This window comes from Giraffa tippelskirchi, chromosome 8 (genome assembly GCF_054371585.1).
Source record: "Giraffa tippelskirchi isolate mGirTip1 chromosome 8, T2T-mGirTip1v1.2.pri, whole genome shotgun sequence".
Lineage (NCBI taxonomy): Eukaryota > Metazoa > Chordata > Mammalia > Artiodactyla > Giraffidae > Giraffa > Giraffa tippelskirchi.
In genome coordinates, this window is record NC_137282.1 from 140,248,207 (window position 1) to 140,266,575 (window position 18,369).

The window sequence follows — 18,369 nt, forward strand, 5'->3', positions numbered from 1 at the left end:
TCTTGCTTGAAGAATCCCCATGGACAGAGGAGCCTGGTGTGCTACAGTCTATGGGGTTGCAAAGAGCTGGACATGACTGACTAAGCACAGCACAGCACCCCACTGGGTGCCCCCACATTATCCCAAGCATATGCTGTTCCCCTAGCACACAAGCTTTTTTGAGCCTCAGTGCTTTTGTTTATACTGTTCCCTTTGTTAGGATTGCCCTTCTCTCATTTTCCTCTAAGTAAGTAACTGTTAGTTGCTGAGTCATGTCTGATTCATTGCGACCCCATGGACTGTAGCCTGTCAGGCTCCTCTGTCCGTGGAATTCTCCAGGCAAGAATACTGGAGTGGGTTGCCATTCCCTTCTCCAGGGGATCTACCTGACCCAGGGATCAAATCTGGGTCTTCCTTATTGTGGGCAGATTCTTCACCATCTGAGCCACCAGGGAAGCCCCATTTTCCTCTAAAGCAACTCAATCATCCCAGTGCAAAAGTCGTTGCCTGTCTGGAATGTCCTGATGAGCTATCATCCTCTGTGTCTTCTCTAAATTTCAGACTTTGATCATAGTACTTGGCACATTGTTTTGAAATTACATGTGACCACGTGTAATGAGATAATATCTTAATACACACAGAGGTGTACTTTTTTCCTCAATGTCCTTCACCTCTATACTTCTCTCACCACTCAGTTGGAAGCTTACTGAATGTACTACCCTCAGGGTAGGGCTATTACTGCCAAAATGAACAGAGAAATGTTCACTGCATAGGTAAGAGCACCTATATGGGCTTGTGGGATTCACAGCAAATTTATGAAGCTGATAACTATGAGAGAAAATGCTCTTTTAGATTCCAAGAGGCTGAACACTTTAAGTACGGACGTCAATGTTTATACCATAAGTAGAAGATTCAGGAGCAAAAAGAAGAACCCACTTACCAGTGACTCCAGCCCCACCCCCACCTACAGACTAAGTAAAAGTTGCCCCCACTGTGAAAACTGGCTTCCAGGCTTCTGCCTCTGCCCATCCTCAGACCAAGTTGCAGGTGGGAGTGAGAACTGATGTCCTATCTCCTCTCTGGAAGGCAGCAGAATGCAGATGTGCCCTGAGCAGGTGGTGTGTTTCAGTGAAGGAAGAAATGTGGTGTATCTGGGCAAGAGAGGGACCAGTGGGCCTCAGAGCAGTAGGGAGACCAGAATCTTGGAAGCTTTGTGTCCTCAAGAAGCATAAGAGATGCATGAAAGATCACCAGTGACCCCAGATGCAGTGACCGCCATGGCTCTCGTGACCAGGGGCTCTGTGGGCAGCTGCTACCAAGACGGCTGGCTGCCCACCCACCACGTGCAGTTCTTACTTTTCTTCATGTCTTCAGTGGCTCCCACAGTGGCCAACAGATGTTCACTTTGTAAAATAATACAGCCAGGAAGATGGAGCAGTAAAGAGTTGCCAGGGAATGTGAGCTCTGTTTGCACCGTTTTTCCTTAACTTTCCTGGTAATCTCCAAGAATCATTAATAATAGAGGAACTCTCCAAGGCATAGCAAAACAGAGAGAAGACTGATGGTTGCCAAGGGCAGCGGATGGGGGGAATGGGCAGATTTTGGATGAAGGAAACACACTTTCAGTTATGAGATGAATAAGTTCTGAGGATTAAATGTACTGCCTGATGACTATACTTATTAATAACAATACTGTACTCCTGAAATTTGCTGAGAAAGTACATCTTAAATGTTCCCACCACAGCCACACACAAAAAAAGCGATGGCACCCCACTCCAGTACTCTTGCCTGGAAAATCCCATGGGCGGAGAAGCCTGGTGGGCTGCAGTCCATGGGGTCGCTCAGAATCGGACACAACTGAGCGACTTCACTTTCACTTTTCACTTTCATGCATTGGAGAAAGAAATGGCAACCCACTCCAGTGTTCTTGCCTGGAGAATCCCAGGGACGAGGGAGCCTGGTAGGCTGCTGTCTACGGGGTCGCACAGAGTTGGACACGACTGCAGCGACTTAGCAGCAGCAGCAGCAGCAGGTGAAGGGATGGAGATGTTAACAAACCTTATTGTGGTACTCATTTCTCCATACATACACGTATCAAATCATTACACTGTACAACTGAAATTTACACCATGTTACTTATCAGTTATAAGTTACTTATCAATCAAGCTAGGGGGGAAAAAACTAATATTACCAAAATCATTCACAAATAATAATAGTAATTTTGACACTAGCACTCAGATGAAACATGAAAAATAAATGACAGCTATATAGAATTTCATAATCTTAGGTTCACAAGGTTTGTGAATAGAAGCTGAGACAGAACACAAAGATCTCAAGTGTCTTTCAACCGTTAACAGTTTATTATATTAGCCCATGATATATTAGTCAATACATCATAAATACCTGGAGAGTTTCCTTACAAGTATAAATATCAGGCCAACCTCATCTGTATTTAGCAATTTTAATAAACATGTGCTAGACCCTTAGCCCCACACTTCCCACCCACCCCATCCTGCACGGCCCCTCCCACACTCTCTTACATTGTGGTTATGTATCTGTTGCACTTTGTGACCCAGAAGTCAGTTTTGCTAGCAGAGCCCCCACCCACTGACTGCATGACAGGGAGATGGTCATCATAGCACATAAGCAGAATGGGACCTGCAATCTCCTCCATCTATTTTTAAGGGGTTGGGTCATTGGAACATCTCAGGACCATATAAAGATTCTGAAGCCCCATAAAATGACTCTATCTAATACAAAGCCTGGAGAATCCCATGGAGATATTACGAAGAGACCTGGAAAGTGGAGAGAAATGGGAACCACGCAGGACTCATGACAGAGTGCTGGCTAAGGAGGGGCGTTTCTACAGCTTCTTCAGCTGAGCTGATCACGCACGTGGCGGACGATGGGGGTGACGCAGGTACAGCCCACAGTCACCAGCACCTTCTCCAGTCGAAACGAGCCAGGACAGCCCTGTGGCTCCCTCCGGAGGACCAGAAGCTCCTGCTGGATGGGGACGGAGTTCAGGGACCTGTCTTCCTCCCCCTCGGCATTGATGCAGCCAGTGTGTCTGCACTGGGCCTCTGCGATCTCGGAGGGGAAGCGGTCGGGGTCCCGGGTGATGCTGCAGGAAGAGCAGTGAGAAGTGGATGGTGAGATCAGGCAGGAAAGATGCACAAAGAATGGGGACCCCGCGGCACTGGGCGCCCACCTGCAGAAGGCGATGCCGGGTAACACGCGGCTGCAGCGCAGGCGTGGAACAGACAGCCTGGACTCAGATGCCGGCCCCTGCGGGGGGTGCTTAAGTCCCTAAGTCTCTGTTCCCTCAACTATAAAATGCAGATTCTCATATTCTTCTCCCTTGAGGTTGTTGCCAACACTCGGTGATAACAAATGAATATGAAACGCCAACACTGAAACGTTGGCATCCATAAATGTTAGATCTTTTAGTTCCTTTTTTTTTACATTTTTATTATGAGAGCCATCTTTCATCCTTTGATTAGAGATTGAACATCACTAGGAGGTCCCCGAATACACAGTCTCCAAAGCCTGCTGCTTGGGAAAGAAAACCAAAGCCCTGGGGGTTTGTGAATCCAATCCCTTCTTCCAATTTCTCCCTCAATTTCTCCCTCCTTGCCAGGAGGCATAAAGACCAATCCAGCCGACTAGCCACAGTACATACTCCCTTCCTGAGGAAAGGAAATACATGCGGGCAGCCCCAGAAACACTTCTAATAGTCCCCAGACTTTGTTTTCATACTTATATTTAGAGCATCTAAATGAATGCTTAGTACTCCAAGAATCTCTGTGTAAAACAAAAATCCCAAGTCTGTACCCTGAACATCCCCACCTAGCATCTTCCTTCCCCAACTGGCCTTTCTCCTCCGCTCTGCCCTCTCCACTCCTTGAAGATGGAAATCCAATCTGAGTGGCTTTCTCTGAACTGACTTTTCTGGTCTCCCCCTTATCCCCACCAGAGACCATTATGTGGGCTGCTTTAAAGAGCCCTCTCTTCCAGCACAAAAAAAGTTTCTCAGTTCCAAACCCAGGGCTGCATGAAGCAGGAAAAGGCAAAGCATCAGGAGAGGTTGGAAGCAAAACAGTCTTTTGAGCACATAGGAGGACTTAGCCCAAAGTAGCAAGAAAAGGGGAGCTCCCAGGGAAAGTGGGATTTCTGTTTTTAAGAGTCAAGGTAAGGACTATTATTTTTTCTGTATTTTTGAACTTCTTTACTGTATGGTTAGAATAAATTAACATATTTTCCCAAAGAACGTGGAGATCAGTCTCCTTGGCACGTACTTGTAATCCCAGGGGGAGATGGACCGGTTCTGCAAGCTGTGTGAGAGGAGAACTCCCTGGCTCTGCCTGCGGATGCGGATGTCAACCCTCACAGTGTGGTCCTCCAGAGGGGGGCAGAGGCCAGGATCCCCAGATTTGGGGGTTTTCCGAGCTGCTGCCTCCCCCAGGAGGGTGAGCCCCAATGTCAACAGCAGCAGGGACTTGACCTGGAAGCAGATGAGAATGAGATTGGTTAGGGACTCTAGGATCACTTGCTGACATGAGACAGGTCATGCTTCAGCTGAACTCAGCATCCCTGGGACAGGATCAGGGCTCCTCTCTGAACCTCAGATCGTCTCCTGGCAATGGGAACAGTCAGACATGAAGATTCCAGGGTAACAACCTGAGAACTAAACTCTTTAACCTGGTGATTGTGCCCTCCACAGTTCGAGAGCTTTTGAACAGGGAGACACGAGGATATCAGGATCTGAGACTGGGGTTAAATCCTGACTTGGTTTTCTCACTGAGCCTCTGCTTTCTCTTCTTTCCAGCCAGAGCATAACACTTGCTTTATAATAATATTCACAAGATTAAATAAAATGTTCTTTGTAATGCACTTATAATAAAAAATAGGAGCTTAAGAAATAATAGCTCTTAATTTCCAACCTCACATCCCTGAATCCTCCACAAAACCCTTTGTCCCCGCCATTCCTGCCCCCCACCGCCATCCATCTAAATCTCCCCTTTCCATCAAGGACCCACTCAGAAGTGGTCTCCTCCAGGAACTGTCCCAAAAGTAGTTCAATTGGAAATATGTTAATTGCCCTCAAATGATAAAGCTTTTACCATCTAGCACCCAAGCAGCCCTTCTTTACTGTCTGGACATCTAGTATTTATGTTCATACACATCTTCACCTACTAAACGGTAAGTTCTTGCAGGAGAATATGTCATAGAACAGGTGTTTCAAAATACTTTCTGGATGAATGAAAGAACTGGTAGATGAATGAATGAACAAAACAATTCATTTAAATTACCAACATAGTTAAGCTCAACGCATTAAGAAAAACACCATGCAAAACCAGATATAACAGAGTTCCCATGATCCATGCTGACTGAAGGAAGCAGGGGCAGTAAGGAAACACAACAGAGAAATAAACACGCTTCTCTTTAGCCCCAGAACATTTATTTTTTATACTTACTTTGAAACATTGGTTTATCTGGCATTACAGGAATGCACAAAGAAAACACTCTGTGAAAATCTAACTAAAATCAAAGAGCTAAAAATTTCTCCAGCTTCCCTTTGTCAGAACCCCACAGTGACCACCGACCCTCACTGGGGATGGACAAGGCTCATCAAGGACTCTCAATATAATGAAAGTAGGTTGCTTTCATCCTCGGGGCTCTGTGTTGGTCAGACTCACACCTTCTGTGAGTTAGGGTTGGGAAGGTGCCTAGACGTCGGTTTAAATGGCCTTCATTTTTTATCTTTTGCAGATGCTGGAGGCAAGAAATGGTAAGAGTAAACCAAAAGGTTATGATGCCAAGTGCTGTACTAAGGTAACTGATACTAAAAAAAAAAAAAACCTGTAAAGCGAGATTGAGCCAGATAAGCCTGAATGGGCCTGATTTGCCTCCAGATAATCAGCAGATGTCTACTTTTGTCTCCCATAATCATTCATTCATTCAACAACTCTTTCTTGTCTCTGGAGTGTGATGATAAAGGACATGAGCTCTGGGATCAGAAGTCTTGGGTCCACAACTTTACTCAGTTTCCTCCACCAGAAAATGTGGAGATTAAATGACGGGATCCATATAAAGCGTGAAGAGCAGCGTCGGGACCTGGAGAGTATTCAGTATAGGGGCTACTGTTAGTCGACCTTTCCCTAAAGATGGGAAAGATGTGGAATTTGCCTTCCTGTACCTTCTATCTACACAAAGCACTACGATCCTGTATTGCAGGACCTCAGTTCCCCAACCAGGGACTGAAACAGGGGTCACGGCAGTGAAAGCCCAGAATCCTATCCACAGGGTCACCGGGGAATTCCTGGTGAACTCACCAGGAAGCTTTAAAGTAAAAGAAAACCTGCTTGGACAAGAGGGTCCTTAGCTTTCCGAGCATCACTTCCTTAAATTTCTTAAGTAAATCCCTCTTTTGTGTCTCCTCTTTCATTTTTTGTGTCGTGTTCACTGACTCATTTCTAATTTTCATTATTGAAGCTTTAGAGTAAGTGTACCTTGGGGTTACCAGGTTTATCCATAATTACCAAATATAATAATGAATTATAATTCTAATAAGTCATTATTATATTTGCTTATATCTTTAGACTATTATAGAAAACACTTTCCCATCTCTGTAATCTCTAGATTCTCACCCCTCCCTTGAAGGATAGGTAGAACTCATATTAGTTATCCCAATAAGGCAGGTGAAGAAGCTGTGTCTGATGCTCTCCAGCCTGCTAGTGCCAGTCTGAGGACTAGAACTCGGTGTCTGTGGTCAGTGTCGCCACAGCCCCTGAAGCTCCTTACTGTTGTCATCAACACAGAGTCAGTGTGGGTACAGTGTGGGTACAGTGTTTCACCTCAGCTTCGTCTCACTAGAGGAGCCAGGCATTTTAAGCCATGTGACAGCCATGTCAGAACAGCATAAGTGTTGTAGGTCACGTAACTTTTTATCAGAAATCAAATGACATCTGCCAATCACTCTAGTGTGCTCCATGAAGCTGTTGATCTGAAACTATAGATTTCAGTGGTTATGAAACACAGACCAGGGGCTGGATGAAATTCTTGCTGGTTCTTATGAATTATACACAGAAGAGCACTTCTCTGAGAGGCTCAGATTATTTTAGTCTCAGATTCTTCTATGCTGGCTTTCCTGGTGGCTCAGTGGTAAAGAATCCACCTGCAATGCAGGGGATGTGGGTTCTGTTCCTGGGTGGGGAAGATCCCCTGGAGAAGGAAATGGCAACCCACTCCAGTATTCTTGCCTGGAAAACCCCACAGACAGAGGAGCCATCAGGCTACAGTTAATAGGGTCGCAAAAGAGTCGGACAACAATTCTTCTATACCATCTATGAGGCAGGCAAATGGGCATCACGTCTTCTCTGTCTAACAGGAAACAGAGGTAAGAGAAAGCGCCAACGGAAGGTGGGCAGTGTCAGGACCCCAACATGCTCAGCTTAACCCTGTACTTACTCTACTGTGAACTCCCCTAGGAGAATATCTGAACACTTGTCTCCTGAACTCACTTGTGATTCGTGCTCACCCTCATGTAGGGATGGGCTCCAGAACCCGGCCAGCTCTTAGTCCATGAGATTTGCCTTGCCTCTCTCTGAGGATGTCCTGTGTGCCTGCACCTCCAATTTCCAATCCTATTATAATGTCCTTTGCCCTGTCATGTTTCTTGCTGACAGTCCCACAGATTTCCTCAGAGAAACCAGAAATAGACATGGCTTTAGAACATGAAACTATCAAAAAATTTGTTTAAATGCAATGGCTTTAAGTTCAGAAATCTTGCTTCTAAACCATTCAAGGGCAGAATGTTGTACTTGAAGTCATAAACCTAGATTCTTGTCCCTTTTCTTGGGCATGCAGTATCTGATGATGTTAAATCACTTAAATTCATTGAACTGTTGTTAATCTGTACAATGGAGAAAGCAGTCCCAATCCGTTTCATTAGGTTGGTGGGAGACTCAGAGGTAAAAATAATCACATAATTAGTATTAATATTTAATATGCCAATTTGAAAAGATACATACCCCCTAATGTTTATATGGGCACGGTTTATAATAGCTGAAATATGGAAGCAACATCGGTGTCCATCGACAGACAAATGGAAAAAGGAGATGTGATACACATATACAATGGACTATTACGCAGCCATAAAAAACGAATGAAATAATGCCATTTGCAGCAATATGGATGAACCTAGAGATTATCACACTAAGTGAAGTAAGCCAGAAAGAGAAAGATAAATGTATGATATCACTTATATGTGGAATCTAAAATATGATACAAATGAGCTTATTTACAAAACAGAAACAGACTTGCAGACATATAGGACAAACTGATGGTTGCCAAAGGGGAAAAGGGGTGGGGGAGATAAATTAGGAGTTTGGGATTAATATATGTACACTACTACATATAAAATAGATAATCAACAAGGACCTACTGTATAGCGCACGGAACTGTATTCAATATTCTATAATAGACCATAATGGAAATTATGATCTATTTATTCAGTTATACATAACTGAATCACTTTGCTGTATACCAGAAGCTAATACAACATTGCAAATCAATTATACTTCTATTTGAAAAAAAAAATACTCACTGAATTCTTTCTCTATCCTTATTGTTCATTAAGTGGCCAAGTTAACTAGAAGCTATGCTTGCAGAGATCTGCTATTTCAGAGTATAGGTTTTATCAGTCTCGGTATCAATTAATCCTCCATGAGGAAGATGAGAGGATAATAAGTCACAGAGGAATAACAATGCACAGAGAGGTTAGGTAACTTATCCCATATTTCACATTTAGTAAGTGGTGAAACCAGGTCCCTCCCCCAGGAACTGTCCAAGTGCAAAGCTAGGTGGTTTCACTCCCCGCATCCATGGGCACTCCTTGTCTGCCAGTCATCTTGGGAGAATCATCATCCCTCTCAGGGCCCCAGCTTCCTTGGTTAAAATAAATCTGTATAGATCATAAAAGGCTGGCTAAGCTTCCCCAGGAGATAGGGCCAACTTAACTCTATAAGCAGAGACCATGTCCAACTTGTGATGCCAAGAATTTCACAAGCTAATGCCAACCATGCCAAAGCCATTGGTAAAGAGCTATGGTTTTCACCCCACTATAACTTCTGGCTACTTTTTCTTTTTCTCCAACAGAGCAGGGTCACTATTAAAGTCAGCTCTGTGTTTTAAAGAAATGAAACCCCAAAAGACCCCAATCCAGGCTCATTCCTTAGAAATCTGCTCTCCTGAAATCCTGTACCACCCTGGTACCACCCTGTACCAACACAGGGGTGATCCTGACCACTCACCACAGCCGTGTCACCCAGGACAGTCATTGTCACTTTGCTCTGGTCGCTTGCGTTGTGCAGGAAACTCCTTCTGCGCCTGTGTCGTCTTGTGTGTGCCTGTGTGGTGTCAGCGAGAGTACCTGTCAGTTTTATAGCAATCTCTGTCCTTGTTTCAAGTGACCTGCTTACTGCCTAAGTTGTGGTTGCCCCAGAGAAACTGATGAATGTAGTGTTTTTTGTTTTTTCCTATTCCACTTCCTGAAGGGTAGTCAAAGGGGGACTCTAGAAAGGGATGACGAAGAAAGGACCAAATCTTCCTCTCCTTCTGCCCCACCCCCACACCCACTGCCCTCACACTGGAGCAAATCTCTTAACTGATGTACTGCAGAGATGAACCAAATGACAAACTGCTGTCGTGAGTTTTCACGTTCTTCCCCAAAATGGCTAAGAATCTAGTCACGCACCTTCTGTTCTACTTTCCAGTCATGCAATGTGAACCGTGATTTAAGTGGACAAGTCATCCTTCGATGAGACGCGGTATTAAACTATCTTTAGCTCCACTTTATGAATGGAAAAACAAAGCCAATGAAATGAATGGCATCAATGAGAGAATCAGAGTTGATATCCCCAGGCAGTTAGTTTCATGGTTTCCCTGAAGTAATTCTGTTTTAACCCCATGGTTAGACTCTTACTGGTGTTTAATAGACTGATAATCATTATTCATAGGACATAAAAACAACCATTACCTTGGTTCTCTCTGACTGAACATGATTTGATTTTTTTAACCAAAATGGATTAGTGAGTAGAGCCTTTAAGTCTCTGATGTGTTATTTTAAATGACCTGCAAAAAATTAATTTATCTTAGTTCAGTGCTGGTCAACATTTATTAAGAACATGCTGTATGCTGGGCAATATAGCGTAGGAATACACAGACATTTCTGAAATAGCAATAACTTACTTTTTTAAATGCCCATTAGACTTAGTCACTCAATCATGTTTGACTCTTTATGATCCTTTGGACTGTAGCCCAGTCCATTTATAGTATAAGCCCTTCTTATACTATAAATCATGGACTAACACTGGGGACACGTGATGAATATATGATGAACACACAGCTGATTATAGTGGAAGTTTTTCACTAACTGGCCCTGTACCACTCATGGCCCAAGCTAATACCAACTTTTAAGTTTCAGTAATTCATGTGAAGCTGTCATTCAACACACGGACTAAAGGAAAGCTACACGGCTCAAAATAGCCTGGAGTTAAAACTCCCCTCCAGGTTCTCCCTACCATTCTACACAGAATAAAGAACTTTCTCCCCCAAAGAAAGGAATGGACATTAAGATTGATTACGTTCAGCTGCCAGCCAATCTCAGTCTCTAGCTGGTCTCAGGAATTCTTTATCCCAGTTGTTGAAAGCTAACTAATCAAAAACGATCATGAGGAAAAACAGACCCCCTCAAAATGATGCATTTCCACACATATATGTTTTCTATATATACCTACTCTCTTCTTGACTCAGCGCAGCAGCCCACTAATCTGACGGCTGCCCCTTCTCGCCTCATTAAAGGTGATCTGTTCCTGTAAAGCGCCAGTCTTGTTGTTTTTTTTTTCTTGAACCTCACCTTCTCTAACTCCCTTACCTTACACCAACAGCTAGGGCCCTATACACAATTCCAGGAGCCTGCAGAAAGAGACAGCAGAAAACTGTGTAGTTGTATGAATGAGTTACACCAAGCCTCCATGTTGTAAAATATTATAGCTGCTCAAACATCCAAGTTAGTAAGGTTTTTGTTTGCCCTCCCACCTGTTGTGTTACAGGTAATAGACTCTACTAGTAGAATCTCTACCTTAATGAGTTTAAAATCTAGTCTTGAAAAGAAAGCAAACACACGTATGTTAACCAGTAAGATAACAACATGAGATTGTTGGGGATATTGATAGTTAAACATACACATTTAATTTTACTAAATGTACCCTCAAGAGATTTCATCTTTACTCAAGAATGGAGAATCTAGAGATCCAAGATGGTAGAGGAGTAGGTGGACATGGAGTACATCTCTCTCCATGGATATATCAGGCATACACCTCCAGATACAGAAGATCTTGCAAAACACCAGCTGATAGTGAGTGGGAGTTCTGACTATGGGAAAAGAATATATAGAACCACGCAAATCTTGGTAGGACAAAGGAAGGAGGGGAAAAAGAGGAGAGTGAGTAGGAATGGATCTGCACGTGGAGGGGTGAGGGGTCAGATCCCCACATCGGGGCAACTGTTTGGGACAGAGGTGAAGCATTTGAGGCTGTTGGAGAGTGAGACAGCTTATCTGTGAGAGTCTGCATGGAATGACAATCACACAGACAATCCTATTTGAGTTTGACCCCTGGCTTGGGAAGATCCCCATACGTACCCCAGAGAGGGATGCAAGTCCCCTAGAAAGCGCAGCAGCTGGGAGCTAGAGCCTAGAGATTGGAGAGCAATCCCAGGGCGAGGTCAGCTCTTCACTGCGGCGGCCGGAGGGAACCTGAAGGAGGAGATCGCAGTGGGACATCCTTGTGGAGGAAAGCCAGGCAACGTGAAGGCAGGAGGATACTGCTTAATCATACACAGCGGGTGGAGCCATCCCTATAGCCTCACTCTTCCAACGCATCAGCACTGACACCTGAAAGACCCCAGAGAGGGTGGCTCTTTAAGCACCTGATATGCTGAACAAGACACCAGTGAGGGTGGCCCTTTAAGTGCCTGACACGCCGAGAAATGGAGAAGGACCCCAACCTATGTGCTGCGCTTAGTCGCTCAGTCGTGTCCAACTCTTTGTGACCCCATGGGCTGTAGCCCACCAGGCTCCTCTGTCCATGGGGATTCTCCAGGAAAGAATACTGAAATGGGTTACCATGCCCTCCTCCAGGGGATCTTCCCAACCCAGGGATCAAACTCAGGTCTCCCGCATTGAAAGCAGATTCTTTACTGTCTAAGCGACCAGGGAAGCCCAGGAAAGTCCAGTTTTCACAGTGGTTATCACATTCGCCTAACACATGAAAGTTTCCTGGTTCAAAACTGGGTAGAAACATGAGCGCTCCTCTCACTTCTGAGTCTTCAGGGCTTCCCAGGTGGCTTGGTGATAAAGAATCTGCCTGCCAAGGCAGGAGATGCAAGAGATATGGGTTCAATCCCCGGGTCGGGAAGATCCCACGGAGCAGGAAATGACTACCCACTCCAGTATTCTTGCCTGGAAAATCCCATGGGCAGATGAGCTTGAAGGGCTACAGCCCATAGGGTTGCAAAGAGTTGGACATGACTGAGTGACTGAGTACATCTTATTCAAGAGCCCAACCAGAGGATCCTAAGTGCCTGACTTGCTGAGAAACAGGGAAGGACCCCAAACAGGGGTTCTATAAGTGCCTGAATGGGTCATGCAGCAGGGAAAGACCAGCCAAAGAGATCCTCTGATCGCCAGCTGCCAGAGGCTAGGAAAAGACTCTAATAGGACCATAGCTCTTGCGGCCAGGGCAGTTGATGTCCCTGTACACTTGGAACCACCAGAGTTCCCATGATTCAAGCAGCTGTGCCACATCTCAATTCTCACTGGGGCAGAGCTGCCAGAAGCTAGAAAAAATCCTAATAGCACCATACCTCCTGTGGCAATAGATAGCACTCCTGCATATCCGTCATTGCCAGGGTCCCCGTGATCCAAGCTACTGTGCCACCTGCTCACACAATCCCCGCTAGGACAGAGCAACCAGAGGCTAGGAAAAAACCCCGAAGAGTGCCATATTTCCTGCTGTCCTAGCCGCTGGCTCCCCTGAGTACCTGATACTGCCAGGGCCCCTGCAATCCAAGCAGCTACCCACCTCCACACCCGGTTTTCCCTGGGGCAGGCCCAAGTCCTCCAGGGCAGCCTCAGAAGCAAACTCCTGTGGACGATTTGCACACAGAGGTGGAGATAAAACCACAATTGAAACCCAAGGGCAGTGTGGCTAAGGAAGAGAACCCAAAATCTTCCCACCAGTGGTACAAGCTGCAGATTAAATCCACATGATCAACTTGGCAGACTGTGTGTCTATGGAATATGTAAAAGGACAATGAGACGTTCCGCAAAATAAAACGTACTAGCACTGGCAGATGTGGACATTAGAGGCAAGAACATTCAGGAGTAGGACCAGATTAGAGTCAGAACTGCCCCTATAACAGGTCCAGAGACCAGTTCAGTATTGGAGGGCATCCCAGAGAGGCGAGGTAGTCTGTGACTCACAGAGACAGAAAAGATACTGACAGCTGAGATCCAAGAAAAATATTTATTATTCTTATATTTTAACTTGTTTGGTAGTTGTGTCTGGATTTTTTTTCCCCTTCTGTTGCTGTAGTTGTTGATTTAATTAGTACTATTAAATTTATGTAAACTTTTGAGAATTTTTTGTTTTTGCTTCTTTGTTTCTTAATCATACTTTTTATGTCCTTTAAATATTTCTGCCTCTACATTGGCCTTTTGAGGTTTTGAGGGGTTTTCCCTTTTTTGCTTTCTTTTTTATTAAAAAAATTTTTTCAATTTATTATTATTTTTCTACTTATAGTCTTTTGTTTGTTTTTCTTATTCTTTTCCTGTTGTAGTCATTCTTTAATATATATAAATCTCTTTTATCTACCTCTATTCAACTTTGCTTTTCAATTGTTTCTTTCTTTTTTTTTTTCTCACCATATTTATGAGTCTGTTTTTGCTTTCATTGCTTTATTCCCCAGTTGGCACACTGCTTTGGTTTTGTTTTCCAGTTTAAATTTTAGTTAGTTTTGTTTTTAAATGGTTGATAACATTTTTGCTTTCCTTTGCTTGCCAGGTCAATCTCTTCTACTTTCTTTTTTTGGACTGTTTTGGTTTTGTTTATGTGTATATATGGCTGTGTATATATTTCATTATTTTTGCTAATATTTGCCAGATTTTGAATTTGCCATTTGTCTGGGGTTTGCATTTTGTTTCTTGTTTTAGTGTGTTTGTTTTAATCCCCTTTAATGCCATAACAAACCACCTGTGGAATCTCAGTTCCCTGGCCAGAGATCAGGCCCTGAGACTTTGGAGTGGGAGTGGTGACCACACGACTCAAGACTACCGGAAAACTCCTAACCCTAGGGAGTATTTATTAGTGAGAACTCCCACAAAGGCCTCCACTTGTATACAAGACCTGGCATCACTCAACTAGCTAGCAGCACTCAGTGCAGGATGCCTCACCCAAACAATAAACAAGACAAAAACAAACCAAATTATTAGCAAGCAGAAGTACCACCTCATACAGCCCTGTCCAACAGAGGAAAAACAAAACTTACCTCCTCCCACCAGAGCGCAAACCTGAAGCCAACAGAATCCTGCACAAACCACTGGATCAACTTTACCCACCAAGGGCAGAAACCAAAAGGAAGAAGGAATACGACCTCAAAGCCTGAGAAAAGGAGACCTCAAACACAATAAACTTTAAAAAAAATGAAAAGGCAGAGAAGTATTGCCCAAATGAAGGAACAAAGTAGAAATACCCAAGACCAACTAAACGAAGAGGAAATAGGAAACTACCTGAAAAAGAATTCAGAATAATGATAGTAAAGATGTTCCCAAACCTCAAAATTAGAATGGAGAAAATTCAAGAAGCAATTAATACAATTACCAAGGACATATAAGAAACAAAGAATAAATAAACAGAGATGAATAACACAATTCCTGGAATTAAAAATACTCTAGAAGGAACTAATAGTAGATTAATGGAACCAGAAGAATGGATGAGTGAGCTGGAAGATAGAATGGTGGAAATAACTGCTGAAGAGCAGAATAAAGGAAAAAGAATGAAAAGAATTGAAGATAACCTCAGAGACCTCTGGGGCAATATTAAATGCAACAACATTTGAGTTATAGGGGTCCCAGAGGAAGAAGAGAAAAAAGAAAGGCCCTGAAGAAATTTTTTAAGAAATTATAGCTGAAAACTTCCCCAGCATGGGAAAGGAAATAGTTAATCAAGTCCAGGAACCACAGAGAGTCCAATACAGGGTAAACTCAAGGAGAAACACATTGAGACACATACTAATCAATGGATACAAAAATGAGACCCATACATATGCTGTCTACAAGAGACCCACTTCAGACCTAGAGACACATACAGACTAAAAGCAAAAGGATGGAAAAAGGTATTCCATGCAAATGGAAATCAAAAGAAAGCTGGAGTGGTAATTCTCATTTTAGATAAGATAGACTTTAAAATAGAGAATATTACATGAGATAAAGAAGGATACCACATAATGATCAAGGGATCAATCCAAGAAGAAGACATAAAAATTGTAAATATCTATGCACCCAACATAGGAGCACCTCAATACATAAGGCAAATACTAACAGACATAAAAGGGGAAATTGACAGCAATACGACAATAGTAGGGGACTTTAACACCCCACTTATACCAATGGACAGATCATCAAAACAGAAAATTAATAAGGAAACACAAACCTTAAATGAAACATTAGATCAAATGGACCTAATTGGTGTCTTTAGAACTTTTCACCCAAATGCAGAAGACTACTCTTTCTTCTCAAGTGCACATGGAACATTGCCCAGGATAGACCACATCTTGGGTCACAAATCAAACCTCAGTAAATTCAAAAAAATTGAAATCATATCAAGCATCTTTTCTGACCACAATACTATGAGACTAGTTATCAATTATAGGGGAAAAAACTATAAAAGCACAAACATATGGAATTAAACAATACGTTTCTAAATAACAAACTGGTTACTGAAGAAATCAAAGGGAAATCAAAAAATTCCTAGAAACAAATGACAATGAAAACACAACTCAAAACCTATGGGATGCAGCAAAAGCAGTTCTAAGAGGGAAGTTTATAGCAATACAATCCTTCCTTAAGAAACAAGAAAAACATCAAATATACCACCTAACTTTACACCTAAAACCACTGGAAAAGAAGAAAAAAAAAATACCCGAAGTTACTAGAAGGAAAGAAATCATAAAGATCAGAGCAGAAATAAATGAAAAAGAATGAAGGAAACAAAAGTAAAGATTAATAAAATTAAAAGCTGGTTCTTTGAGAAGATACAATTGACAAACCGTTAGCTGGACTCATCAAGAAAAAAAAGGAGAAGAATCAAATCAACAAAATTAGAAATGAAAAAGAAGAGGTTACAACACACAATGTAGAAATACAAAGGATCGTAAGAGACTATTATGAGCAACTATATGCCAATACAATGGGCAATCTGAAAGAAATGGACAGATTCTTAGGAAAGGTCAATTTTTCAAGACTTAACCAGGAAGAAATAAAACTTATGAACAAGTCAGTTACAAACACTGAAGTCGAAAGTGCTCATTACAAGCACTGAAGTCTACCCCCCACACCAAAAAAAAAACCAAACAAAACAAAACCCAGGGCCAGATGGATTCACAGGTGAATTCTATCAAATATTTAGAGAAGAGCTTATCTCTATCCTTCTAAAACTCTTCCAAAAAATTGCAGAGGAAGGAACACTTCCAAACTCATTCTATAAGACCACAATCATCCTGATACCTAAACCAAACAAAGAAAGCACAGGAAAAGAAAATTACAGGCCAATATCACTGATGAACATAGATGCAAAAATCCTCAACAAAATTCTAGCAAACAGAATTCAACAACACTTTAAAAAGATCATACACCATGATCAAGTTGGGTTTATCCCAGGGATGCAAGGATTCTTCAATATACACAAATTCATTAATGTGATACACCATATCAACAAATTGAAATATAAAAACCATATGGTAATCTCAATAGATACAGAAAAAGTTTTCAACAAAATGCAACACTCATTTATGATTTAAAAAAAAAAAAAACTCTTCAAGAAATGGGCATAGAAGGAAACTACCTCAGCATAATTAAGGCCATATATGATAAACCCACAGCAAACATTATTCTCAATGGTAAAAAACTGTAAGTATTCCCTCTAAGATCAGGAACAATAGTGGTGCCCACTCTCACCACTATTATTCAGCATAGTTTTGGAAGTCCCAGCTATGACAATCAGAGAAGAAAAAGAAATAAAAGGAATCCAGATCATAAAAAAAGAAGTAAAACTCTCAATGTCATTTGTAGATGACATGATAATATACATAGAAAACCCTAAAGATACCATCAGAAAATTACTAGAGCTAATCAGTGAATTTAGCAAAATGGCAGGATTCAAAATCGATACACAGAAATGACTAGCATTCCTATACACTAACAATGAAATATCAGAAAGAGAAACGAAGTAATCAATCCCATTTACCGCTGCAACATAAAGAATCAAATACCCAGGAATAAACCTACCTAAGGAGACAAAAGAACAGTATACAGAGAACTATCAGACACTGATGAAAGAAATCAAAGACAACATAAACAGATGGAGAGATATTCTATGTTCCTGGGTTGGAAGAATCAATATTGTAAAAATTACTATACTATTAAATGTAATCTACAGATTCAATGCAATCCCTATCAAATTACCTATGGCATTTTTCACAGAATTAAAACAAAAAATCTAACAATTCATATGGAAACACAAAAGACCTCAAATAGCTGAAGCAATCTGAAGAAAGAAGAATGGAGTTAGAGAGATCAACCCTCCTGTCTTCAGACTATATTACAAAGCTACAGTCATCAAGATGATATGGTACTGGCACAAAAACAGAAATATAGACCAATGGAACAAGATAGAAAGCCCAAAGATAAACCCACACACCTATGGATGTCTTATTTTTGACAAAAGAGGCAAGAATATACAATGGGACAAAGATAGTCTATTCAAAAAGTGGTCTATTCAAAAAGTGCTGCTGGGTAAACTGGACAGCTATGTGTAAAAGAATGAAATTAGAACACTTCTTAACACCATACACAAAGACAAACTCAAAAAGGATTAAAGACCTAAATGTAAGACCAGAAACTCTAAAACTCTTAGAGAAAAACATAAGCAGAACACTCTATTATATAAACCACAGCAAGATCCTCTATGACTAACCTCCTAGAGTAATGGAAATAAAGAGAAAATACACAAGTGGTACCTAATTAAACTTAAAAGCTTTTGCACAACAAAG

At 42.1% G+C, this 18,369-nt stretch overlaps 1 protein-coding gene across 1 annotated transcript; it reads right to left on the bottom strand.

Moving 5' to 3' along the window:
• Positions 1-2,316: 2,316 nt before the first annotated feature.
• On the bottom strand, positions 2,317-9,389 carry IL17F (interleukin 17F). Its single transcript, XM_081517478.1, has 3 exons — positions 9,294-9,389; positions 4,278-4,483; positions 2,317-3,103 (listed from the first exon to the last, which is right to left on the bottom strand). The coding sequence occupies exons 1-3, from the start codon at positions 9,318-9,320 to the stop codon at positions 2,854-2,856; spliced, it is 483 nt and encodes a 160-aa protein (XP_081373604.1). The 5' UTR covers positions 9,321-9,389; the 3' UTR covers positions 2,317-2,853.
• Positions 9,390-18,369: the final 8,980 nt, after the last annotated feature.